The 26,891-nt window shown below is 45.3% G+C and overlaps 1 protein-coding gene across 3 annotated transcripts in view; it reads left to right on the top strand.

The window, feature by feature from the left end:
• MTIF2 (mitochondrial translational initiation factor 2) overlaps positions 1-26,891 on the top strand; it is a 348,454-nt gene that overhangs the window by 167,311 nt on the left and 154,252 nt on the right. For all 3 annotated transcript variants that reach the window (XM_078649490.1, XM_078649492.1, XM_078649491.1), the window contains exons 8-9: positions 25,174-25,298; positions 25,462-25,666. In XM_078649490.1, coding sequence (XP_078505616.1) covers positions 25,174-25,298; positions 25,462-25,666 — 330 coding nt within the window. The remainder of the gene's footprint in view (positions 1-25,173; positions 25,299-25,461; positions 25,667-26,891) is intronic.

Here is a 26,891-nt window from a genome sequence, read left to right as displayed (position 1 = left end):
TCTTCGCCATACCTTGGTTGCGGCCCCTGATGTACCCTGTAGAGGGAGGGAAAAAGAGGGGAGGGGAGGGGGACAACATTCGCGCACATCCAATACATGGATTCGAAAGTCCTTTACTTACCTCATACTCGTCTTTCCTCCTCGGGGTAGAATCCCCGGGGGTATCGTTTCTGAAGTCGGGGGGGGGGGGGGGCAGTGTGTCCTTATAGGTCGTGTGCGGGGAAACGTGAAAAGGGAACCAGAGGTGTCTAGTGCGAGGTATCTAGTCGAAAGATGTATCTCACTATCGGGATCCTTAAACCTCCTTCAGCGCTGTGACGTTCTAAGGTTCTTCGGTTCTTGGGTCAGCTCTGTTCCCTAATACCTTTGAACGTCGTACTTTATAACATTTACATCGTTTTATTTTACCCTTCTTTTACATTCCCTCATTTATACCGTTCGTTTTACCCATCCTTGGAAGTCGAGGTCTTCCTCCATGCGAGAGTTCATGAGTCAGTCGCGTACTTTGAAGGCAGAGCGTCGTGTTGTCGATCCGATCCGTCCTCCAGGGCTGGGCAGCCATCTTCTTAATAACCTTAAAGAGAGAGCATAGTAGGGTGCACAGAAAAGAACTCTCCCGCCCATCCCACATTTTAAATAAAGCAAGCAATACCCGTTCATCATTTGGAAAAAAAGGACCTTTATTTTTGCGAGATCATAGTATGTGGATTCATAAGGGTGCAGTCGTATTTGGCCGGGCACGGCAATGGCTAAAGTGCGTACAGTGGGGGGTGTTGTTTGGCAGCAATAAAAAACATCTGAAAGTTTTAGCAATTCATTTGTAGCAAACCAGAACGTCTATCAGTTGGCCGGGGGGTTCGGGGGCGTTTATTTCATAATTTAGAAGCATAGTCATACTAGTTGCAATCAGATTTCCTATATGCATACCGTGCGCGTGCATCATAAGCGAGGATATACATCGGCTATAAAAATATAATACATTGTACATTTATAATCATCATTTTTAACGCGATCCTTTTACATGTTCCTCGAGTGAGCTCTCCGTTCTTCTCGTCAAGTGTACAAAGGGTCATATATGTATCAGAACATTAAGTTTGTATAGTGAAAAGGGACACCACGAGGTGTTCGTAAGTTCCTATTGATACCGGCGCCATTTTGGGCGGGGCCGGGTTAGTCCGGAAGTAGCATCAGGGAAAAATGTTTCCTACAACCGGCAGTTGGACCAGAGTCCTTTTCGGCAGTTCTAGAATTCATGCTAACAGAAGGAGTGGCAATGTCATGTTTATTTCGTTGGCGATCAAGGCAGTTGCCCCTTACCGGAGGCCTGCAGTGGCCGAGGGCTCCTTCGGGGACCTTTGTAGAATCTTCAAGGCTGTGGAGATGTTGTCGGAGGTGGGGGCTCGTGCTCCGGTGGGCGAGCCACCGAGTTATATTGCTGGTCAAAGTTACTCTAGCGGCCGAGGCCCGCCTTCCAGCGGACCCAGACGCCATTTTGGGGCCCTACAGGGGCCACTCTCGTCGAGTTTGCAAGAGTGGAAGAGATCCTTCGGAGTGAAAGGAAGAGGGCTCTGTTTTGTGAAAGCGGGACGTTCGGCTGGGGTGCAGCTGTGATGCCCCCGCCTGGGGGGGCGAGGGAGACTCGTTCGCGCCGTCTCCTTCTTCCGGTGCACCCCATGCTGCTCTTTTTCATCGGCCCGCACGAAGGTCTCTCCCCATCCGGTGCTCCCCAAGTCGTGTGCTCAGTGCTGTGGGAGTATGGCCACCTGTGGCGCGCATTCGGCGCGGCACGAGTATCGGTGCAGTCATTGCAGGTTCGGTGTTCCGAAAATATGGGCACCATTGCACGTTCGGTGCTGCGCAAGTATTGGGGCACCATCGCCTGGTTGGGGGTGTTCGGCGTTGGGCCGGGGGCTGGGAGACCTCCTATCCGTGGAGGTGGGAGAGGCTCGTCCGCGTCGCCTCTCCCTCCCAGCCCAACTTGGACAAATTGTTGCGGAGGTACGTGCAGGACATCCCGCCGTCCAGAGCTGCTGCGGCTGTTACGGAAGGGAAAAGAAAGAGGTGTCTCGTTCTTCTCGGGACATGTGGCGGGACTACCTGAGACTATCCAGGCCCGTTGCGGCTGGCCGAGGAGACATGTGGCGGGACTACCTGTAACTGCCCAGGCCGCTGGCCCCTTCCTCTCCTCCGGCTCCCCAATACGTTAAGATTTCCTGACCAAGAGTTGGCAGCAAGGCCCGCCTTATATGGGTTGCCGCCGGTTGGGCGTAGCCGTAACCCTACCCTGCTTTGGAAGGTTCCAGAAGGTGGGGGGGGACGAATGTTCTGTTGATTTTCAAGTTCTACAGTTTACCGTTCTTGTTTTTCTAGCGTTATTGTGTTTTTCTTTGCCTGTTATGTTAAAATAAAAGTTCGTGTTTATCAGTGTCTTACTGATTTCGTTTCCCATTTCTTTCTTTCCAGGTTGTTTTATGCTAAAATTTCTATTAACATAGTTTATGTAACATGGAAGCACGTGCAGGGGGATGACGCAGATTTACGTACACATAAACTCAGACGGGCGGGGGTAATAGAAAAGTATGACACACAAGATCCAAAGACAAACATAAAACAGTGATTATTTGGCCAAAATTATCTTTTTCCGTCTGTTAATTTAGAGCTAGGCTGGGTTCCCGTTTTTATATTGTCCGACCTAGGAAAACTCGAACATGTCGCTGAAATCGTTCTGGCGGAACCTGTGCCATCGGGCATAATCTAACGCGGTGGTTCTGTCTGGTCTGTCCGTGCGAGTCGGATTTTTCTTTGTCTCGCGCTTTTTCTCATTCTGCTGGCCTGTCATTCCTGTCGGCCCTTTGCCCTTACTCACGCTCAGTAGAGTCGGCATTGGGCTTTCCAGTGTCCGACATATCTACAAAAAGCGCATTGGTCTTGCCCTAAGTCTGGCCGTCTTTTGCGTTGTCGGGGGATAACTTTTGGGTCGTGGTGTCCCGGGGTTGTCCTGTCGGTATATTTCTCTACCTGGTTTGTCCTCGTCTTTTCTCTGTCGTTGCATAGCCTCTCTGCGCCACATACCGAGACTGTCGAGCATAATAGGCGTTGTCTTATTATTGCGAAGGGCTATTTCCAACGTTTCTATTTTATCAAGGTCAAAGGATCCTGCCAGTGGCCACTGTTTGTCTTGACTTTCTTTGGTATACCTGTGCCACAATTTATTATAGGCTATGGTAACTAATCCATAGTTTATGAACATGTCCTTATTAGGGGTGCCTTCTAGTGGAGCTATATGGTCCACCTCTAATACACGGTCCGGGCTGAACCAATTATCAATCAGTGGGGAGAAGACAGACATGACGGCTCGTAACGAGGGACTAAAAAGTCAGCACTGCCTATCTTATCACTAGGTGCAAAGACTAGACAGAATATTCCTATTCTACGTTGTTTGCAGGCAGTGAATACCTCATGAACAAAAAGTAACAAATAACGAGGAACAATCAAACAATCAATAAATAAATAAGATAGAGTAAGATCAATGGGGAGAGTAAGTAGGGCGCAAAAGTCTGCGTCCTCTACCCTTTCACTATCCGCAAAGAGGAATCTGTTGTTTCCGGTTTGCAGACAGAGAATCTCCAGAAGACAATCTGCGAACAGTAGTTCGGGGTCAAAGAACCCAGTTAATCAGTGAGGGAGAGGGAGTCTCCCAAAAACCGTTAAGAAATAATAGAGTCAGTGGGGGGAAAAAAATAGGCGCGACGGTTACGTTACCTATCCTTCACTGTTTGCAAAAGAGAAGGAGCCTACTGTTTCTCCGTGTGCAGACAGTGAATCTCCAAATAGGTCAAACAAAGAGTAATACTAGTATATTTTTTGTAAACAATCAAGCAATCAATTATTTTCGCAATCCGTCGTGTTTACACGACCTTACCCGGACCGTATGGACAGTTTCTTGTCTTCCGAATCCAGCGCCCGTTCGTCCTCTTTTTCTCGTATTTCTCACGGCACTCCTAATGGTCCCCAGTCAGGACCGTAGATCACTCGAGAGAGGTCTGTTCGGAACTAGTGAAGTTCGGATGATCGGCTGCCAGACGAGGGTCTATTGGGCAAGAGCTCTCCCGATCGTTGCAGTCATTCACTCTGTCGTCGGGACCTCTCCCACTGGATCCACGAGTCGCTGATGGGCCCCACGCTTGGGACGCCAATTGTTAAAATAAAGGTTTGAGTCGGGGACAATCGATATTTGCCCGGCGGTATTGCCTCTGTGACCCTCGAATTATTTAATAAATGAAGAGGCAGGCGCTGGAGACTGGAAAGCAGGAAACAAGGTTTTTTTATTCTCTCCGGAGGAGAACACAGCAAAACGGACAGCAGGTATCGTTCTGAGGTGCTCTACTTATGTTTGAGGCCTGGCCCCTTATATACAGTGTTTGCGGTTTTTATTACAGTTTACACACTCATGATAAAGCTTTGATGTACGGAAAGACATTCCCGGAAACCCCCCTCCGGGCCCGTTCCCACACATATTTACAGTAGAGGTCCCCATCCTGGTCACAACAGGTGATGAGTATCGCGCAGCTGGATATTCCGTCAATTCATGGAATGCGGGGTTCGATCGGATCTCATGGGGTGGGGGCTTTGATCAACCAGGGGATCCCTTGATGGGGGAAGCTTTCTATTGTACGGGGAGGGGCAAGGAACAGTATCGGCAGAGCTGGGTGTCGGCCTGGGAACGAGGAAGACAAACGGGCACACGGGGAAAAAGGGGGTTTGCATCTAAGGGCCGGGGATCATGAAAGGGAAGAAGGGAGGTGTCACGCTGGGAACAGGATGAGGGCCTGGGGCAGAGCAGCGCTGAAGAGGGGTTTATGATTCAAGGCAGGTGCAAGCAGGGGGGTTGGTCAGCGTGCGGGCTTGGTGAGGGTGAAGGGCTATGTCAGGGGCCAGCGGCATGCAAGAGGGTTCGTTCTGATCAGGGCATCTTAAAATGGCGGGTGCGCACGACAAAAGTGTGGCATCAGGGGAAGAGGCAAGATGGCGCAGATAATGTTCACCAAACCGTACTAGTTTTCAACATTACAACAATTCCTCAAATTGTGGCCAGACATCACTTCAGACCAATGGGTATTACAAATAATCAAACAGGGATATTGCCTAGAATTGACCCAACAGCCAACAAATATCCCAACAAAACGTCACATCTTAACCCCACAGCATCTGACTCTGCTGAATGTAGAAGTAAAGGCATTAATGCAAAATTATGCAGCACTACCCACATCCATAAAAAAAGAGGAAAATACAATGCCTAGGAAACCTACCACCAAATAAATCATAACCTTCCACTCCAAAAGTAATAACTTTGTTTGTAACGCTGGTATATAATTTAACCGTTCTGTGCAATATCACAGTTTCACTTTGAAGTAACATAACAGTAATATAAAAGACATTCGTTTCTCTACATACTATGGCAATATGAAATTGACAGCCTAACTCCTACCAAAGTCCCAGCCCAAAGGAATTTAAACATAGTTGAAACATCTGCTTTTTTAGGAGGAAGATCTATAGTTAATATAAAGTATTGAAGCGATGAGTCCAGGTAGATTGAATCAGTATTTATTCAATATAAAATGAATAGCACAGGAGTACAACAGTTGAGTGCCAGGAGAGCAGCATACAACCCCAAGGCTCTTCTCCAACTGACCCAAAGGAACACAGAATGTTATAACATACATTCCATCTCTCTGACATCACTACATTAAAGAGACATAGCAACCTAATAATAATACAACATCATAACACTTCCCCCCTCCTTATAACAAAAGGAAAGGAATAGTAAAAAGAGAACAAGAAAAGGAAGAAAAGAAGAGGGAACAAAAAGGAAGAAAAAGAAAGAAACAACAAAATAAAAATGTCTTAAGGTGAATCACATCCTAACATCATTACACGACAAATTCTTTCAGCCAACCAGGTAAAACTCTAATTCTCTTCCCATGTGAAGAATTGGCTATGTCATGGTCACACACAACATTAGAACTCCCATCACCTACCCCTTCCCCCTGCTACAGGAAGAAAGATCATTAGACTCAGCATTATTAATCCCGTCTGAACTACTTACAGCATCAGTGGCTAACTGAGACTGCAGACAGCTGTTTTCAAAGTGATCTTCAATCCACTCAAAATCCTCTTGACCCAATAATTTAGGAGAACTTATTACCTCATCTTGCACTGGATTAATAGCAATACTTTTAAGATTCCACACTCTTCCATCAGAAAGCCTTACAGAATTCCTCAAAATCTCCGCCACCTGATTTGGTGATTCATAACGACTCTAACCTTTGGATACTTTAAAAGGTTTTCTAACCCGTACCCAATCACCTACTTTAACCTCTACATCTTGAGTGCCATGATGCCGGTCATAAAACTCTTTGTTCTTAGCATGAATACCCACTAAATCATTTTTCACTTTAACAGGAGACCATTGAGCAACCTTGCCCTCAAACAGCCAACCTGGGTTAAACTTGCACCTAGGCAATCTCCCCCTCATCATGACAAATGGAGACAACCCTGTAGTGGTCTGAGATGTAACTCTATATGACCAAACCGCCTTTTGTACCTGCACTTTCCACTCCAATCCTTTGTTAACAGAAGCCTGAATAACACCTTTCACCACTCTGTTAAATCTCTCAACAGTGCCATTTCCACTAGGATTATACAAAGCTGATGTTTTATGTTTGACACCACATTTCACAAAATAACTCTTCGCCATATTAGATAAAAACCGTACGCCATTGTCCGTTAAAACACTAGCAGGTAAACCCTCCATAATGAAAATTTTGTCCAGGAACTTGAGAACTGTAGATGTGTCAATTTTGTCAACAAACCTGACAATTGGCCACTTGGTAAATAAATCAATGGCCACTAGCCCATACTCTTTAAGTTCACCAATTGGCCCAATGATATCTACTGCCACCGTTTCCCAAGGAAGATCCGGAATTAATCCTTCACTCATTGAAGGTTTCAAAGTCCTAAGAGTCTTATCTGCAGAATTACAAACTTCACATTGCCTCAAAAAATTTTCAACATCCTTGTCTACTCCTGGCCACCAGAACATGCCCTTCACAATCAACTTGTTCCTTGCTATCCCAAAATGTCCTTCATGGCATAACTGCAACACCTCCCTTCTCAAGGAAACAAGGGGAAAAATGCTATCACCCCTTAACAATACATTTTTTTCCAAAGACAATTCCATGCGGACTTCCCAAAATGCATTTAAACCATCCTTTACTCTATTTTTCTTAGGCCATCCCTCACAAATGTAATCCATCACATCCTTCAAAATGAGATCCTTCGCTTGCTCTTCCATCCATCTTTCCTTGGTAATAGCCGGAGCACCAGAATCATGTATCAAAGCAATAGTAAAGTCACCCCAAGGATCATCCACACACTCTTCTAACGGTGAAGGCAATCTAGATAAACAATCTGCAATGAGGTTCTCTCTTCCCGGTAAATACACCATCTTGTAAATATACTCCTTCATGTGCATAGAAAGTCTAGCCAGCCTCGCTGAAGCTGCAGAAATACCATCTCTGGAAAGAATCCTAACTAAAGGCCGATGGGTGGTGCGAATAACAACAGGCTTACCCCACACAAAAGCCCTAAAGTGCTCCAAGGACCATGCGCAAGCTAACGCTTTCCTCTCAATGATAGGATACCTTTCTTCCGCAGGAGATAAGGCTCTGGAAGCAGACAATATTATCTTTTCTTTACCGTCCGACCCTCTCTGTGATAGAACAGCTCCAAGACCCTTATCACTGGCGTCTGTAGTCAAAAAACATTCAACATTGGGATCAAAACTTGCCAATGCATTCACATTTTGTAAGTCAACCTTAATCTGAACAAATTCATCCTCACACGCCTTACTCCATTCAAACTTGGTATTTTTTTCAGTAAAGAGCGAATATTATGTACCTTGGATGCAAAGTTCTTAATAAACTTCGCACAGTACTCTGCCATGCCAAGAAATGCTCTTCCCTCCTCCTTAGAGGTAAGCGCTGACGCCTTCACGATATTTTCCACCAAAGCAGGTTTAGGCTTGACTCCTTTCTCACTAATAACATGACCCAAATATGACACAGTCCTTTGGCCAAACTTACACTTGGATAATCCTACCGTTAACCCCGCTGACTGCAAGGTACTCAACACCATTTCTAATCTAGAATCATGTACATCTTTATTCTCCGCTGCCACCAAAATATCATCTTGAAAGAAAAAAAAACATATCTATGTCACTAAACAATCTATGCATAAGCCGTTGAAAGACCGCCGCAGCTGACGCCAACCCAAACGGCATACGCCTGAATTGGTAACAACCAAACGGCGTGATAAATGCCGTAAACCTCCTAGACTCGGGTTCTAAGTCTACCTGGTGGTATGCGGCAGAAAGGTTGATCGTAGAAAACCATGTAGAACCCCTTAAGGAAGATACCATCTCATTAATCTTTGGCGACGGGAACTTCTCCACAATAATATTGTTGTTCAGGTGGCGCAAGTCAATGCACAAACGTATTTTTCCGTTAGATTTCCTCGCGACCACAATCGGAGAAATCCACTCCGATGTTTCCACCTCCTCAATTATACCTTTGGAAAGTAAACCCTGCAATTCTTTCTTCACCTCATCCCTTATTAACATAGGAATTGGTCGTACCTTATGTATTTTAGGTTCCGCATTCGCCTTCAACACAATCCTGTGTTCAAAGCCTTTCTACATTCCCAACTGCTCACTAAAAACTTTAGGAAAACTACTGCACATTTTATCACTCAATTTGCTGCATTCATCCAAAACTAAAACTTTCTCTTTGCTGTTAGAATCCAAAATAATATTTAAATTCTTTTGATCAAACCACCCCAGCACTGATGGTCCCACTTTCGCTATATATAATTTCCCCACTAGTGGTTCTCCCTTTGAAAACAAAGGTAAGCCATCTGAATCCCAACATCTCAATTCTTTGTCCGGTATAACTCACAGGACAGATGTCGGATACAGACAACTTATTTCCAAGTTTTCAACAAACTTATTTTTCCACACTTCCTCATTGACAATCGTATAAGGAGATCCTGAGTCTGCGTACACACTAATCAACACACCACCTAGGGATATCTCACATACAGGTTTACTCTCCATAGATTCCTCCGTGATATTAATAACGTAACTGCCCCTCACATTCTTAACACACATCTCCCCTGGATCCTCTTCTTTCTCCACCCCGCAATCTTCATCCCAAATATATTTCACATTAGGCTGTCTACGGCACATTTTACTAAAATGACCTATCAGTCCACAAATTCCACATTTCTTCTTCAAAGCAGGACAATTTTTACTAAAAGCCAGATGTGTCCTACTATCACAACGATAGCATCGCCTTTCTTCAACCCCTTTATCTTTATTTTGGAACCCTGTGGGTTGGTTTGTCCATTTCCCTTGGACTTGCTGGTGAAAACTTTTGTTTGGTGGCTGAATTTTACAAATGGCTGTAGACGTTTTGACCGTGTCAGATTCTTTTACTACCGTTGCACACCTTCCTGACATTTCTGACTTCCTCATAATGGCAACTATATCATCCAAAGGAGCGTCCCCATTAACCCACAATCTATCTTGCAACGTGGTGTTATTGTTGTGCATCACTAGTTGATCACGTATTAAATCATCGTGTAGTCCACCAAAATTACAATCAGTCGCCAACTTTTTCAAATCGTCAATCCACTCATCTACAGTCTCATACTTTGTCTGTCTCCTCTGAAAGAACTTTTGTCTAATTACTCCAATGCAGACCTTTGGAGCAAAATAAGTGTCCATATCCTTAATGGTATTTTCAAATACATCCAAATCAGGATCTACTTGTTTACTCATGTGAGAGTGTGTCTTTAAACCGATGGGTCCCAAGGAATGCAACAAGATTCTTTTCTTTTGCTCTGCTTTCATCCTTTTACCTTCATCTACAGCCTCTATATAATTAATAAAAAAAAAACTTCCATTCAATCCATTTGATGGTAGGCTGTGTGCCAGAAACCCAAAAAGGTTCAGGAGAACTTATTGAGAAATTCTTTTGAGCCATATCTCCTCTATGGACAGAGTCTCCTTCTTCCATACACAATTCCCCTTTAAGAATGTGGTAGTGGTTCCTTTAATGCACTCAGCAAAATAAACGAAGAAATGAAGAACAAAAAGAAAAAATACATATATTTCCGCTTTCCCCCCGACAGTCTCACCTGTTGTACAAAAACACCAATTAATTATGACCTTTGCGCGATACTCGACCCTCGTTCCAGCCTGTTTAAAATTTGTTCCTTCTCTTGAGTCCTTCTCTTGAGTAAAATAAAAAAAATAAAAACAATATGGCCGCCGGGTCAAAGGTATGCAACGTGAACCACGTCCAGCGCTGACGTGACACGCACGTACATCACAGTCACTGAGCAGGGGAACAATGCCAGAACGCGCTGCCCGTACCGAATCCTGCCGCCACTTGGAAAGATGCAGCTGCAGAGGGATTCAACGGTCGCACAGCGCACCTTGAATTGAGGGTGAGTCTTACCGCCTTAGAACGAGGAATCCGACGAAGCACCAAACACTCAGAAAACGCCCAAATCCTTAGTCTGAGTAGTATTGAGGTCGGATAACCAGAGATCGTAACGTTGAAGGACAGTAAAATAAAAATAAAAAAAATGAAAATAATCCTTGCTATTTTCCTTGATCCCACATCGTCGCCAAGTTGCAGTGATGAGTCCAGGTAGATTGAATAAGTATTTATTCAATATAAAATGAATAGCACAGGAGTACAACAGGTGAGTGCCAGGAGAGCAGCATACAATCCAAAGGCTCTTCTCCAACTGACCCAAGGGAACACAGAATGTTATAACATACATTCCATCTCTCTGACATCACTACATTAAAGAGACATAGCAACCTAATAATAATACAACATCATAACAAGTATGCTCATTTTTTTAGCCAAAGCTTACATCCCAAAACAATTCATTCAATTTGTAAATTGCTCCTGGGTGTTTTGCTAACAAATCAAACTGTGGCAAAGCCAATAGGTCTCCCCTTTGAAACCTATTGGCTTTGGCAATTTCTTGTAGCGAAGCTGCACAGCTTCCTTGATGCTTTGCAGCAAAGTTAAAGACTTAAAAAAAGATGTTGATGCAGGCAGCTGCGTCATTTTGTAAGCACAACAAGGATACGTGCTCATACAAAATGAGAATTTCTTTCTGCAACAAAAGCTTTTTTCTTTTCGTTTGATGGGTGGGGAGAGCACGAGGGTGGAAGCAACACAAGCCATGGAAACAAAACAGGCCAGGGTCGGTTGGAGAGTGTAGAAGCAACATTAGGGAGGTTGGGGGGCGATGCTGAAGCAATGTGAGGAGCGTAGGAGGGAGCAGAAGCAACACAAACTTTTGGGGGAAGGAGCAATGGGCTACAGAGAAAGAGGGCATGGGTATGGAGAAGCAACATTGGCGAGTGCAACATTTGGGCAGCGGGTAAAACAGACGTGTTCAGAGTAGCACGGAGCACGAGGGAGAAGTAAACAAAGAATACAACTCGAAAATAGATGCCCTCTCATAAAGTGCTTAACCCACAAGAAAAAAAATCTTCAAAATCAAGCACTGGAAGCTGCTAAGGCAAACAGCCAAAAGAGATGTAAAGAGACAACTCTCCTTGGCAGGGACAAACACAAGGTTGACAGACTGGGACATGAATAAGAAGCAGGAAAATGAATGACAAGGAAAGCCAACAAATGGTATGCAAGAGAGGGGGACAAGCCCCTTTACATTCTCGATGAGCTGCAATAGGTCTTGCAATAGACAAAGCATGCACAGAGTAGCAGTATTCGACCTTAAAAGTCCACCATTGAAATTACTGGTGACTGTCTCATCATGCACGGCGGGCTTTGTGCACTACGAAAAACAGACTGAATTGTGACATTTACATTATGCTGGAGGTTTTTCTCACACTTCCAGGAAAGAAACTCCATCTGTCAGTTGCCTCATACAGACAGTGTTTCACACACCATAATTGTTTTCCACAAACACTGGTGTAGTGTAGTTCCTATATTCCCAATAGGCTCTGCACGTTGGAATAGTGTATCCTGTAGTTTAGACGTAGGACTGAAGTCAACTAGGTCTCTACCTAATATACTAAACTTAATTGTGTGTGCCAGCTAGCTCAGAGGTCACTAGAAACTTTCTCGAATAAACAAGAAGGGATTAGTTTCTGACAACCACTTAAAACATGACACCTTTGTTCCCCAAGAATAAAAAATATATCTCTAGAGTCGCGGAAACAATAGATAGTTATTTCACTCAGTCAACCGTGCATGCTTCGTTTCACCAGAGGTGCAGAGAAATAGAGGGACGGGTGTTTTCAATAAAAAGGGTACTTAATGAACAGTCTTCTTTCTCAAGCATAAGAAATGAACTGCTGTAATCGTAATACTTGCTGTAAAGTACAGAGCCTATAATATGAAGAGTATTATAAAATAGTACTGTAAAAGCATGATCTGGTTTCTAAGCCATAAGATACCTAAAATGCATAAAATACATACAGTGATAAATAATGACTAAAAGTACTCAACTGGTGCTTGTAAAATACACCTACCCCAGTGTACCTAACCTAGGTCTAGTACAAGGGAATAAGTAAGTGAGGTGTAGCCTAGTTTTAGTATTAGTTGCCAAGAATCTAGTCCAAGAATTCTCTTAGGGTCTAATCAGCTCCGTACCTTGGTTTAAGAATGTAGGAGGTCTTGTATCTCTCTCTCAGGACTCGATTTCCCAGCCACCCGCAAGGGTAGCCTGGAAACACTGGAGCTGGATTTCTCGGCAGGAGAAAGTACAGCGTCTCTCAGTGCGTCAGCTGGAGGGTCGGCTTCCTTTGGCACTTGCTGCAGCAGGGCGCGTCGGGCAAGTAGATAGTCGAACTGCTCCAAACCACTGTGTGTTTGTTTGGACAAGTGTGGGCATATTTATACCTTGAAGGTGCCGAGTTTGACGTAAGATTGGACATAATAACGTCATCAGAGACTTAATTCTCTGAAAACTCCATGATTTCTTGGATAACTTAATATTCATGTAGGGGGAAGTTCCTGACTGCTGAAGGCGGGTTTTTACAAGAAATCGTTGTAGATTTTCGCAACTAGTGGAAGTAGCCAAGCCGTATTAGGACTACTTGAGCTATGTCTTAATATGGTTGTGATTTCCATGCCTATATAAGGATACAGTATTTCATACCTATATAAGGACATGATTCAGAAAAGGGGGTGGTGATGAACAGAGTGTCTGAATTAAGCAGACCACTCTTACCCAGTCCAAAGATCAGGGCTTGATCCATCACCGTTATTTAGCTCACTGCCCCATCCCAGCTCAGAACCTGGCTATATGCAAATTAGTCTGTCCCTGGCCCAGTGCATCATGGGAACAGGGCAGACCAAACTACCAAGCCAATTCTTCACCAGAAAGGATACAAGCTACCGGGGACCGGTTTCTGGCATTTCAGCCTCGTCGGCCCGGCTTGCTTGAATCCTGATGGAGCAGTGAGCAAGGGACTCATGTCTGAGTATACCCTGCCACACCTATAGTGGCCAAAAACAACGATTCAGAAAAGGGGGTGGTGATGAACAGAGTGTCTGAATTAAGCAGACCACTCTTACCCAGTCCAAAGATCAGGGATGGATCCATCCCCGTTATTTAGCTCACTGCCCCATCCCAGCTCAGAACCTGGCTATATGCAAATTAGTCTGTCCCTGGCCCAGTGCATCATGGGAACAGGGCAGACCAAACTACCAAGCCAATTCTTCACCAGAAAGGATACAAGCTACCGGGGACCGGTTTCTGGCATTTCAGCCTCGTCGGCCCGGCTTGCTTGAATCCTGATGGAGCAGTGAGCAAGGGACTCATGTCTGAGTATACCCTGCCACACCTATAGTGGCCAAAAACGATTCAGAAAAGGGGGTGGTGATGAACAGAGTGTCTGAATTAAGCAGACCACTCTTACCCAGTCCAAAGATGAGGGCTTGATCCATCACCGTTATTTAGCTCACTGCCCCATCCCAGCTCAGAACCTGGCTATATGCAAATTAGTCTGTCCCTGGCCCAGTGCATCATGGGAACAGGGCAGACCAAACTACCAAGCCAATTCTTCACCAGAAAGGATACAAGCTACCGGGGACCGGTTTCTGGCATTTCAGCCTCGTCTGCCCGGCTTGCTTGAATCCTGATGGAGCAGTGAGCAAGGGACTCATGTCTGAGTATACCCTGCCACACCTATAGTGGCCAAAAACGATTCAGAAAAGGGGGTGGTGATGAACAGAGTGTCTGAATTAAGCAGACCACTCTTACCCAGTCCAAAGATCAGGGCTTGATCCATCACCGTTATTTAGCTCACTGCCCCATCCCAGCTCAGAACCTGGCTATATGCAAATTAGTCTGTCCCTGGCCCAGTGCATCATGGGAACAGGGCAGACCAAACTACCAAGCCAATTCTTCACCAGAAAGGATACAAGCTACCGTGGACCGGTTTCTGGCATTTCAGCCTCGTCGGCCCGGCTTGCTTGAATCCTGATGGAGCCGTGAGCAAGGGACTCATGTCTGAGTATACCCTGCCACACCTATAGTGGCCAAAAACGATTCAGAAAAGGGGGTGGTGATGAACAGAGTGTCTGAATTAAGCAGACCACTCTTACCCAGTCCAAAGATCAGGGCTTGATCCATCACCGTTATTTAGCTCACTGCCCCATCCCAGCTCAGAACCTGGCTATATGCAAATTAGTCTGTCCCTGGCCCAGTGCATCATGGGAACAGGGCAGAACAAACTACCAAGCCAATTCTTCACCAGTAAGGATACAAGCTACCGGGGACCGGTTTCTGGCATTTCAGCCTCGTCGGCCCGGCTTGCTTGAATCCTGATGGAGCAGTGAGCAAGGGACTCATGTCTGAGTATACCCTGCCACACCTATAGTGGCCAAAAACGATTCAGAAAAGGGGGTGGTGATGAACAGAGTGTCTGAATTAAGCAGACCACTCTTACCCAGTCCAAAGATCAGGGCTTGATCCATCACCGTTATTTAGCTCACTGCCCCATCCCAGCTCAGAACCTGGCTATATGCAAATTAGTCTGTCCCTGGCCCAGTGCATCATGGGAACAGGGCAGACCAAACTACCAAGCCAATTCTTCACCAGAAAGGATACAAGCTACCGGGGACCGGTTTCTGGCATTTCAGCCTCGTCGGCCCGGCTTGCTTGAATCCTGATGGAGCAGTGAGCAAGGGACTCATGTCTGAGTATACCCTGCCACACCTATAGTGGCCAAAAACGATTCAGAAAAGGGGGTGGTGATGAACAGAGTGTCTGAATTAAGCAGACCACTCTTACCCAGTCCAAAGATCAGGGCTTGATCCATCACCGTTATTTAGCTCACTGCCCCACCCCAGCTCAGAACCTGGCTATATGCAAATTAGTCTGTCCCTGGCCCAGTGCATCATGGGAACAGGGCAGACCAAACTACCAAGCCAATTCTTCACCAGAAAGGATACAAGCTACCGGGGACCGGTTTCTGGCATTTCAGCCTCGTCTGCCCGGCTTGCTTGAATCCTGATGGAGCAGTGAGCAAGGGACTCATGTCTGAGTATACCCTGCCACACCTATAGTGGCCAAAAACGATTCAGAAAAGGGGGTGGTGATGAACAGAGTGTTTGAATTAAGCAGACCACTCTTACCCAGTCCAAAGATCAGGGCTTGATCCATCACCGTTATTTAGCTCACTGCCCCATCCCAGCTCAGAACCTGGCTATGTGCAAATTAGTCTGTCCCTGGCCCAGTGCATCATGGGAACAGGGCAGACCAAACTACCAAGCCAATTCTTCACCAGAAAGGATACAAGCTACCGGGGACCGGTTTCTGGCATTTCAGCCTCGTCGGCCCGGCTTGCTTGAATCCTGATGGAGCAGTGAGCTAGGGACTCATGTCTGAGTATACCCTGCCACACCTATAGTGGCCAAAAACGATTCAGAAAAGGGGGTGGTGATGAACAGAGTGTCTGAATTAAGCAGACCACTCTTACCCAGTCCAAAGATGAGGGCTTGATCCATCACCGTTATTTAGCTCACTGCCCCATCCCAGCTCAGAACCTGGCTACATGCAAATTAGTCTGTCCCTGGCCCAGTGCATCATGGGAACAGGGCAGACCAAACTACCAAGCAAATTATTCACCAGAAAGGATACAAGCTACCGGGGACCGGTTTCTGCCATTTCAGGCCTCGTCGGCCCGGCTTGCTTGAATCCTGATGGAGCAGTGAGCAAGGGACTCAGGCACTCTGTTCATCACCACCCCCTTTTCTGAATCATTTTGTCCACCATAAGCGTGGAAGGGTATACTCAGATGTGAGTCCCTTGCTCATTGCACCATCAGGATTCAAGCAAGCCGGGCCGACGACGCCTGAAATGGCAGAAACCGGTCCCCGGAAGCTTGTTTCCTTCCCAGTACAAGAATTGGCTTGGTAGTTTGGTTTGCCCTGTTCCCATCATGCACTGGGACAGGAACAGACTAATTTGCATATAGCCAAGTTCTGAGCTGGGATGGTGCAGTGAGCTAAAAAACGGTGATGGATCAAGCCCTGATCTTTGGACTGGGTAAGAGTGTCCTGCTTATTTCAGGCACTCTGTTCATCACCACCCCCTTTTCTGAATCATTTTGTCCACCATAAGCGTGGAAGGGTATACTCAGATGTGAGTCCCTTGCTCATTGCACCATCAGGATTCAAGCAAGCCGGGCCGACGACGCCTGAAATGGCAGAAACCGGTCCCCGGAAGCTTGTTTCCTTCCCACTACAAGAATTGGCTTGGTAGTTTGGTTTGCCCTGTTCCCATCATGCACTGGGACAGGAACAGACTAATTTGCATATAGCCAAGTTCTGAGCTGGGATGGTGCAGTGAGCTAAAAAACGGTGATGGATCAAGCCCTGATCTTTGGACTGGGTAAGAGTGGTCTGCTTAATTCAGGCACTCTGTTCATCACCACCCCCTTTTCTGAATCATTTTGTCCACCATAAGCGTGGAAGGGTATACTCAGATGTGAGTCCCTTGCTCATTGCACCATCAGGATTCAAGCAAGCCGGGCCGACGACGCCTGAAATGGCAGAAACCGGTCCCCGGAAGCTTGTTTCCTTCCCAGTACAAGAATTGGCTTGGTAGTTTGGTTTGCCCTGTTCCCATCATGCACTGGGACAGGAACAGACTAATTTGCATATAGCCAAGTTCTGAGCTGGGATGGTGCAGTGAGCTAAAAAACGGTGATGGATCAAGCCCTGATCTTTGGACTGGGTAAGAGTGGTCTGCTTAATTCAGGCACTCTGTTCATCACCACCCCCTTTTCTGAATCATTTTGTCCACCATAAGCGTGGAAGGGTATACTCAGATGTGAGTCCCTTGCTCATTGCACCATCAGGATTCAAGCAAGCCGGGCCGACGACGCCTGAAATGGCAGAAACCGGTCCCCGGAAGATTGTTTCCTTCCCAGTACAAGAATTGGCTTGGTAGTTTGGTTTGCCCTGTTCCCATCATGCACTGGGACAGGAACAGACTAATTTGCATATAGCCAAGTTCTGAGCTGGGATGGTGCAGTGAGCTAAAAAACGGTGATGGATCAAGCCCTGATCTTTGGACTGGGTAAGAGTGGTCTGCTTAATTCAGGCACTCTGTTCATCACCACCCCCTTTTCTGAATCATTTTGTCCACCATAAGCGTGGAAGGGTATACTCAGATGTGAGTCCCTTGCTCATTGCACCATCAGGATTCAAGCAAGCCGGGCCGACGACGCCTGAAATGGCAGAAACCGGTCCCCGGAAGCTTGTTTCCTTCCCAGTACAAGAATTGGCTTGGTAGTTTGGTTTGCCCTGTTCCCATCATGCACTGGGACAGGAACAGACTAATTTGCATATAGCCAAGTTCTGAGCTGGGATGGTGCAGTGAGCTAAAAAACGGTGATGGATCAAGCCCTGATCTTTGGACTGGGTAAGAGTGGTCTGCTTAATTCAGGCACTCTGTTCATCACCACCCCCTTTTCTGAATCATTTTGTCCACCATAAGCGTGGAAGGGTATACTCAGATGTGAGTCCCTTGCTCATTGCACCATCAGGATTCAAGCAAGCCGGGCCGACGACGCCTGAAATGGCAGAAACCGGTCCCCGGAAGCTTGTTTCCTTCCCAGTACAAGAATTGGCTTGGTAGTTTGGTTTGCCCTGTTCCCATCATGCACTGGGACAGGAACAGACTAATTTGCATATAGCCAAGTTCTGAGCTGGGATGGTGCAGTGAGCTAAAAAACGGTGATGGATCAAGCCCTGATCTTTGGACTGGGTAAGAGTGGTCTGCTTAATTCAGGCACTCTGTTCATCACCACCCCCTTTTCTGAATCATTTTGTCCACCATAAGCGTGGAAGGATATACTCAGATGTGAGTCCCTTGCTCATTGCACCATCAGGATTCAAGCAAGCCGGGCCGACGACGCCTGAAATGGCAGAAACCGGTCCCCGGAAGCTTGTTTCCTTCCCAGTACAAGAATTGGCTTGGTAGTTTGGTTTGCCCTGTTCCCATCATGCACTGGGACAGGAACAGACTAATTTGCATATAGCCAAGTTCTGAGCTGGGATGGTGCAGTGAGCTAAAAAACGGTGATGGATCAAGCCCTGATCTTTGGACTGGGTAAGAGTGGTCTGCTTAATTCAGGCACTCTGTTCGTCACCACCCCCTTTTCTGAATCATTTTGTCCACCATAAGCGTGGAAGGGTATACTCAGATGTGAGTCCCTTGCTCATTGCACCATCAGGATTCAAGCAAGCCGGGCCGACGACGCCTGAAATGGCAGAAACCGGTCCCCGGAAGCTTGTTTCCTTCCCAGTACAAGAATTGGCTTGGTAGTTTGGTTTGCCCTGTTCCCATCATGCACTGGGACAGGAACAGACTAATTTGCATATAGCCAAGTTCTGAGCTGGGATGGTGCAGTGAGCTAAAAAACGGTGATGGATCAAGCCCTGATCTTTGGACTGGGTAAGAGTGGTCTGCTTAATTCAGGCACTCTGTTCATCACCACCCCCTTTTCTGAATCATTTTGTCCACCATAAGCGTGGAAGGGTATACTCAGATGTGAGTCCCTTGCTCATTGCACCATCAGGATTCAAGCAAGCCGGGCCGACGACGCCTGAAATGGCAGAAACCGGTCCCCGGAAGCTTGTTTCCTTCCCAGTACAAGAATTGGCTTGGTAGTTTGGTTTGCCCTGTTCCCATCATGCACTGGGACAGGAACAGACTAATTTGCATATAGCCAAGTTCTGAGCTGGGATGGTGCAGTGAGCTAAAAAACGGTGATGGATCAAGCCCTGATCTTTGGACTGGGTAAGAGTGGTCTGCTTAATTCAGGCACTCTGTTCATCACCCCCCCCTTTTCTGAATCATTTTGTCCACCATAAGCGTGGAAGGGTATACTCAGATGTGAGTCCCTTGCTCATTGCACCATCAGGATTCAAGCAAGCCGGGCCGACGACGCCTGAAATGGCAGAAACCGGTCCCCGGAAGCTTGTTTCCTTCCCAGTACAAGAATTGGCTTGGTAGTTTGGTTTGCCCTGTTCCCATCATGCACTGGGACAGGAACAGACTAATTTGCATATAGCCAAGTTCTGAGCTGGGATGGTGCATTGAGCTAAAAAACGGTGATGGATCAAGCCCTGATCTTTGGACTGGGTAAGAGTGGTCTGATTAATTCAGGCACTCTGTTCATCACCACCCCCTTTTCTGAATCATTTTGTCCACCATAAGCGTGGAAGGGTATACTCAGATGTGAGTCCCTTGCTCATTGCACCATCAGGATTCAAGCAAGCCGGGCCGACGACGCCTGAAATGGCAGAAACCGGTCCCCGGAAGCTTGTTTCCTTCCCAGTACAAGAATTGGCTTGGTAGTTTGGTTTGCCCTGTTCCCATCATGCACTGGGACAGGAACAGACTAATTTGCATATAGCCAAGTTCTGAGCTGGGATGGTGCAGTGAGCTAAAAAACGGTGATGGATCAAGCCCTGATCTTTGGACTGGGTAAGAGTGGTCTGCTTAATTCAGGCACTCTGTTCATCACCACCCCCTTTTCTATATAAGGACATGAATCGGGAAAATTACACTAGGGTCCTAAAACGCTATACAACACTGGTTATAGTGAAATATTGACCATAGGTCCTCTTATTAACTGCTTAAATGGTGCTTAGGAAGTGTAAAAACATCCTAGGTAATCTCTGTGGGCCAGATAGGAATAGGTATAGTTTTCCTTGCCAGACTGTAGCTTAGTTACAGTATTTTTCATTGTGTGTAATATTAAGTACTTTTTTGTACGAAAATAAAAGCACTTATTTATTGAGGGATATTTCCATGCCTTATTTGAGTGCAGAATGTCTAACCATCATCCCCAACCACAAGCAAGCCTTAGACTTCCCTTCCTCACTAAACTGAGAGCCAGGTGCCAAAAAGGTGAAATTGGTATTCAGTTTGAGGTCCAACAGTACAGAGAGTGATGTGTTCAGGTTGTGAAAGACTAATTTCTTAGTGCATGAGATCTCCGACAGTGAGGAGTACAAGCTTAGTGAATCCAATTTCTCTTTACGTGTAATTCTCCAGCTGTGGCATGAGTGTTAAATATATTACTGTAGTTTGTTTGGGGGCCCTATAAGTATGCCCACACATCTAGGTGTTTGGGTTTTGGGAGAGTGTTTTGTTCCATGGAGGTCACCCAGGTTGTTAACCCCTTCGACGCTCATGACGAGCCCAGCTCGTCATGGAGTTTCCATTGACTTCAATGGAAATTACATTCAAAGCCATAAAACACCTTAGCATCCAAGTGGTTAATCTGTCTCTGGCCTCTGCCTCTGTACCCCTCTGCTGGAAACAGGCGAAACTTCTTCCTTTGCTGAAGAAGCCTGGCCTGGATCCCTTAGCTACTTCCAGTTACCGTCCGATATCGCTGCTCCCGGCACTAGCGAAAGTGTGTGAAAAAGTTGTTTTCAGGCAACTGAATAATTTCATTGAGTCCTCTCAGGCCCTGCACCCGGCTCAATCGGGGTTCAGGGCGGCTTTTAGCACTGAGACGGCTCTGGTGGAAGTTTCAGAGGCCATTAGGGAGTGTCTTGACGGAGGCGGCAGAGCGGTCCTGGTTTTGCTGGACCTATCTGCCGCCTTTGATACGGTACCCCATGCTCAGCTGTTGACAAGGCTGGCAGAGGTGGGGGCTGTCGGGTGCGGTTTTGGCCTGGCTGTCTTCGTTTCTGTCAGAACGGACGCAGCAAGTATGGATGCCCCCATTTGCCTCATCACCCAAGAAGCTTACCACCGGGGTACCGCAGGGCTCGACGCTAAGCCCTCTGCTGTTCAACGTTTATATGACCCCGTTGATCTATCTGGCTGAGCAGTGGGGAGCCAAAATAATGGCATATGCCGACGACACGCAGTTGCTGTTTACCTGGCCTAAGGACTGCTTAGATGCCCGGGCTGTCTGTTCCTGTTTGTCCTACGTCTTCCGGTGGCTTGTCTCAGCTCAGCTCAAATGCAACGAGGACAAGTCAGAGTTGTTATTTTATGGCAATTTTCCGGCCAATTTTAGGGATCTTATTTGGCCGACTGACTTTGCATGTCCCAGCTCTCACGGAGGCCCGGCCAAAAACTTGGGGGTCTGGTTCGGACAGGATCTTAAGTTCGAAGCTCACTTAAAGAAACTTACCGCGACCTGTTTTGCGACCCTCAAGTCACTTAAGAGGTTCCTTCCGCTTCTCCATAGGGAAGCGAAAGAGACTGTTTTGCGCGCTCTGATCCTGTCAAGGCTCGACTATGCCAATGCTCTCTTCAGTGGTCTCCCCAAATACCTTATAAATCGAATGCAGATCATTCAGAATGCGGCCGTGCGACTTTTGTTCCATCTTCCAAGAAGAACTAGTGCACGTGCCCATCTTCGAGAGCTCCAGTGGCTCATCGTATTATGTTTAAAACATTGGTCTTGGCCTTTCGGGCCTTGCATCAACAAGGCCCACAATATCTGCACAAGAGGTTTGCCTTTTATACTCCTCGCCGTGTTCTCCGATCGGCCAACCTCCGTCTGATGTCCATGCCCAAAGTCAGATACGCGAGATTGGGTGGTCAGTCTATTTCTGTCCAAACAGCACGGTCCTGGAATGCCCTGCCGCTTTCTTTGAGATCATCAGCCACATTAGCGGGATTCAAGAAAGGGTTAAAAACCCATCTTTTTAATCTCAGTATCTAGTTCTTTTTTCTTTTTTCTTGGATTGGCTCTGTTTAATGTTACATATCGCGCCAGGATACTCTGTAGTAGCAGAGCGCGTAATAAAATATTTTATAACATAACATGTTAGATTATTCATTAATTTTGTATTATTGGCAGCTGTGTTGTCCTGGAAGACAGTGTATGTACTTTTTTTTAGGCCTTAACCCCTTCGATGCTTATGACGGAATGGTTCCGTCATCAGCGTCGGTTGGGCTGTGCTGATGACGGAACCGTTCCGTCATGACCACACCCGTTTTTTGAATCTTCAGCACAGCGCGAAAATTCGCGCCGCGCTGAAGAGGTTAATGTAAAGGGGCACTCCTGTTTGGTGATTGCTGTCATTGTTCCTTACCCCCCGAACATACCAATGAATATTGTGTACATAAATCCCTGATTAAGCCAGCTTTCACATATCTAGATCACTTTAGTTTGCATTGTGAACACTGGGCCCATTGCGTTTGAAATCATTGTAACACCTGCTTCTTTTAGTAATAGTTTAGTAGATTTTTCATTAAGTTATGAAGGAAGAAATATAAACTGTATCCATCTGGACTTCATGACATAAACATACCTGGTGTAAAAGCAATACTTCTGAGTGCAATCAGGTCGAGAAATACAATTGATGCATCTGGATGGAACAAAATCATAAATGACAATTAAAAAACCTGATTCTTTACACAAGGAACCATGAATGGAAAGGATGATTACATTCTTGCTTGGCAACAAAGAAAGATATCCGAAGAGTCTCCATTAAATTAGACACCGCAAACGTCAGCATGCCAGAGAACTAGCTGGCCCAAAAAGCTCACAAAGTAAAGCCTTTATGACAAAGACCCCAGTAGAAGAAATCATGTAGAGGGTCAAAACACATCAACATTATAAAGAGAGGGAGAGAACACACACTGTAAAGAAAAAACCCTGGTAACTACAAAAAAAAAATCAGAATTTATAAAGATAATGATTTTGTATCAAACACAGCTCATTTAAATGAAAACTGCATAAAGAATATGGGCCATAAATCTGACCATGCATTGGACAAAGACTAATCTACAAGAATGCATCAAACCTGGAAAACAATTAGAGGGAATGTTTGTTTATTTATGATTTTTAATGCTCATATAGATATGCTCTATATAAATACCACACATACATATGTATAATGAACTTTCCATGTTTGATGGTTTAAATTGACTTTATTGGATCTGTGTTTAATTTTTGTTTTTTTAAATGCCCTTTGTGAAAAGAATAGGAATTAGGCATTTAAAAAGAAAGATTAATTGCAAACCTCCCTGATGTTGGCAATATCAGGTAAACAGAGACTCTTCTGAAAATAGATAGATCTATGACAAAGTGTAACCTCCGTGGTTTTTAAAACACCCTATACTCCAAAGCATATACTATGAGTTGCCAAATCATAAATAAGGCGAGACCTAAAAAGACCTGGACTTAATTTAATTCATTTCAATCTCAGGTCAGTGACTTATACAATAAACAGCTCATTTTCAATTGACTTTGCCAAATCCATTAAAAAGGACAAGGCTGTAAAGCAGTGTAGGCAGCTGAATCACTTCAAGATTCAATCCTTTATCATGCCCTTATCTCCTAGAAAGTACTGAGGTGGGTGAGGGTGCATTGAATGCATTGCATTTCAGCAAGAACCTAAAATTTCGGTGTAGCTGTGCTAAACGAAGATACAGTAGACATGCCAGTTTTTAGTTCACTGGGGATGTTCTTAAGTAATGTGTTGCTTATAGAGGTGCTTTGCTTCAAGGTGCATTTTGAGAGTTGTAAATGAGACAAAGATGCTGATCCTTCACATGTACAGCAACACCAGTGGTGGCATAGCAGTTACAGTGAGTCACTAACCTTTGCTAGAGTGGGGCTCGGCAAAACAAGAATTGGTAAAGCCAGTAGCTCTTCCCTACAAGAAGTATTGGCATTTTCAATGCTTTTAGCCGTGTGCCATAGCAACAAGGCTGCTGTGCAACATGGCTAAATGTTATGGGGTAAATCTCTATGAAATGGCCAGCGCTGGCCATTTCATAGCACTTTTCTTTCTTATGGTGGATGGGGGGACGAAGCAACATGAACAGTGGGGGTGGGAGAGAATTATGCAGTGCAAACTGGGATGGGAGTGGATAAAGCAACTCAAACGATGGGGTGGTTGGAGGGGATAAAGCAACATTATGGACGGTTGGAGGGGATCAAGCACCACAAACAGGTGGGTGGGGGTTATAAGAAACACGGAGAATTAAAATAATAACTGAATCACAGTGCAAGCATCTGAAGGACACTAATCAAACTAAATCAATCAGTATGTGGTCCATGTGCCAAACCAAAGAACAGGAAGTCAAATCAGCAAGCACTGGCCCATTAGGAAGCAGCAAATACTAGAAGTAAACGAATGGTAAGTAGTGGGTGGGCTACAAGCCCCTCATAGTATACAATACCCTTCAGCGACCGAGCTTGTGCTGTAGGCAGGCAAGACCTAAAAACTAGTTTTTTTTATGGGTGCATTGTTGTTTTTGCTAAACAGATGACCATTACATCTCGATGACCGTATGATACATTGAAAGTCCAAAGCGATATATTGCACATTTTCCAGAAACAACCGGCACTTGTGGATATTCAGAATGTAAGGAATCGGTAGACTGATAAAGTATCTACCAGAAAAATAGTTATCAAAACCATGTTACTTATTCCCCAATGCCTGCACCCAACTCACCACCTTCTCACTTTTCAATTTTGTTTCAGCAGATTATAATGTACAGATAGGAGAAAAATTATTTATTGATTGTAGCAATAGCTTTTTTCTTTTCCTGGAGTAGGGTGAAAACTTGCAAGCTTTAGCAGAGGCGACAGTTACTTTAGCCGAAGTGCTTGAGTTGAAAGCAGACCCCACGGGTCCAGTGGAAGGAGTCGTCATTGAGTCACGCAGTGACAAAGGGAAAGGGTAAGTATACTTTTTTGTTCAAACCCATAATTGTTTTGTTCTGGGTGAGAGGTCAGCATTCCTTGTAGTAAAACATGTGAAAAATGTAAGAAATAGTTTTTATTTTGCCACTACAGCTGTTTATACTGTTTTATTTAGTTTCCTTTCCCTTTTCTTATTCTAGACCGGTATCCACAGCGATCATCCAGAGAGGAACTCTAAAAAAAGGATGTGTGATAGTTGCTGGGAGGAGCTGGGCTAAGGTGCGCCTGATGTTTGATGAGAATGGAGCTGTGATGAATGCTGCTGGTCCCAGTATACCAGTTGAAATTGTGGGCTGGAAAGAACTCCCATCGGCAGGAGAGGAAATTCTTGAAGTTGAATCTGAGGTACTGTATGTTACACAAACATGAAGATTTTTGTTTAAAAAAATCTATTAAAAGTTTCCATATTTTGAATATTGCAATTGGTTCTGGGCATATGTTACATTTTATGTACACAATAAAAATGCAGACATGTTTTTAATTGCAGCATTTATTGAAACAATGAGGTTAAATTAAATGCCTGATCTATTCAGTCACCTGGTTGAGATTCAACTGTAGCTTTATAGACAACATAAACATTCCCAAATGGCAATACAATAGTATTGCTTTAGTAATACATTCACTTAATTGTAAACTGTCCAAACTCCAGCCAGTATGTTGAATAGGCTCTGAACTCTACAGCTCCAAGCATAACCTGAGTGCTTCTGAGACCCTGCAGCATGTGCTCCACCTCTGCCTACAACTGAATCAAATACAGTTGCTGTAGAAGGATATGAACACTGAGTTATATCTGTGTTGTTCCGAAGGATGATCAGATGCCACTATTGTGAGGATACTTGTAGGCGTTTTGCTTTATCTTTGGCATAGAGGACATGGAGCGCTTCCTGTATGACTTTAAGGAATGATCATAACATACAGTGAAGTCTGCCTGAACAGAAGATTTAGAAACATTGGACGACGACGACTGGACAGAAGCGATACAGAGACCGAGGGAGGTAGCGATTAGGGCACGATTCTGACTGATACTGCTACGCATACTCCATTGGTCGTATACTTCTAAAGTGCTTCTGCACCCGATAGGACACAGCGATATTGACCAGTGTGCACGGGGCTGTCGGGAAGTGGGTACCTTTTTACGCATAATTTGGGCAAGCCCAAAAATACAACTATTTTGGAAAGAAGTAATACAGGTCATGTTGGAGGTAATAGATCAGGAGATACCTTGCGAGGCTAAATGGCACATCACCTGTGTGTCGGGCAGTGAGAATTGGCTAAAATAGTCCAGGGTATGGCATAGTAGCCAAATGTAATTTAGCGATGGAGTGGGGTGCGAGTCAACCACCGAGTGTTGTGAAATGGAAAGAAGACCTACATTGGTGTTGCAGTGCCGAAAAGGTGGTGTTCCAGGGAAGGGGCTGCCCAAAGAAATGGTACAAAATATGGGGGAAATGGACACAATACGGAGGACTTTGAATTAATGGTTAAGTGAAAGGGGTAAAGAAACAATAGGGAAATGTACACTGCCCAACATTACATTTTGTTAAGATAGGTATTAATGTCATGATATTGT

Source organism: Lissotriton helveticus, chromosome 6, assembly GCF_964261635.1.
Source record: "Lissotriton helveticus chromosome 6, aLisHel1.1, whole genome shotgun sequence".
In the NCBI taxonomy this organism is placed as follows: Eukaryota; Metazoa; Chordata; class Amphibia; order Caudata; family Salamandridae; genus Lissotriton; species Lissotriton helveticus.
Note: the sequence above shows the minus strand (reverse complement) of the source record. Positions and strands in the feature narration are given on the sequence as shown.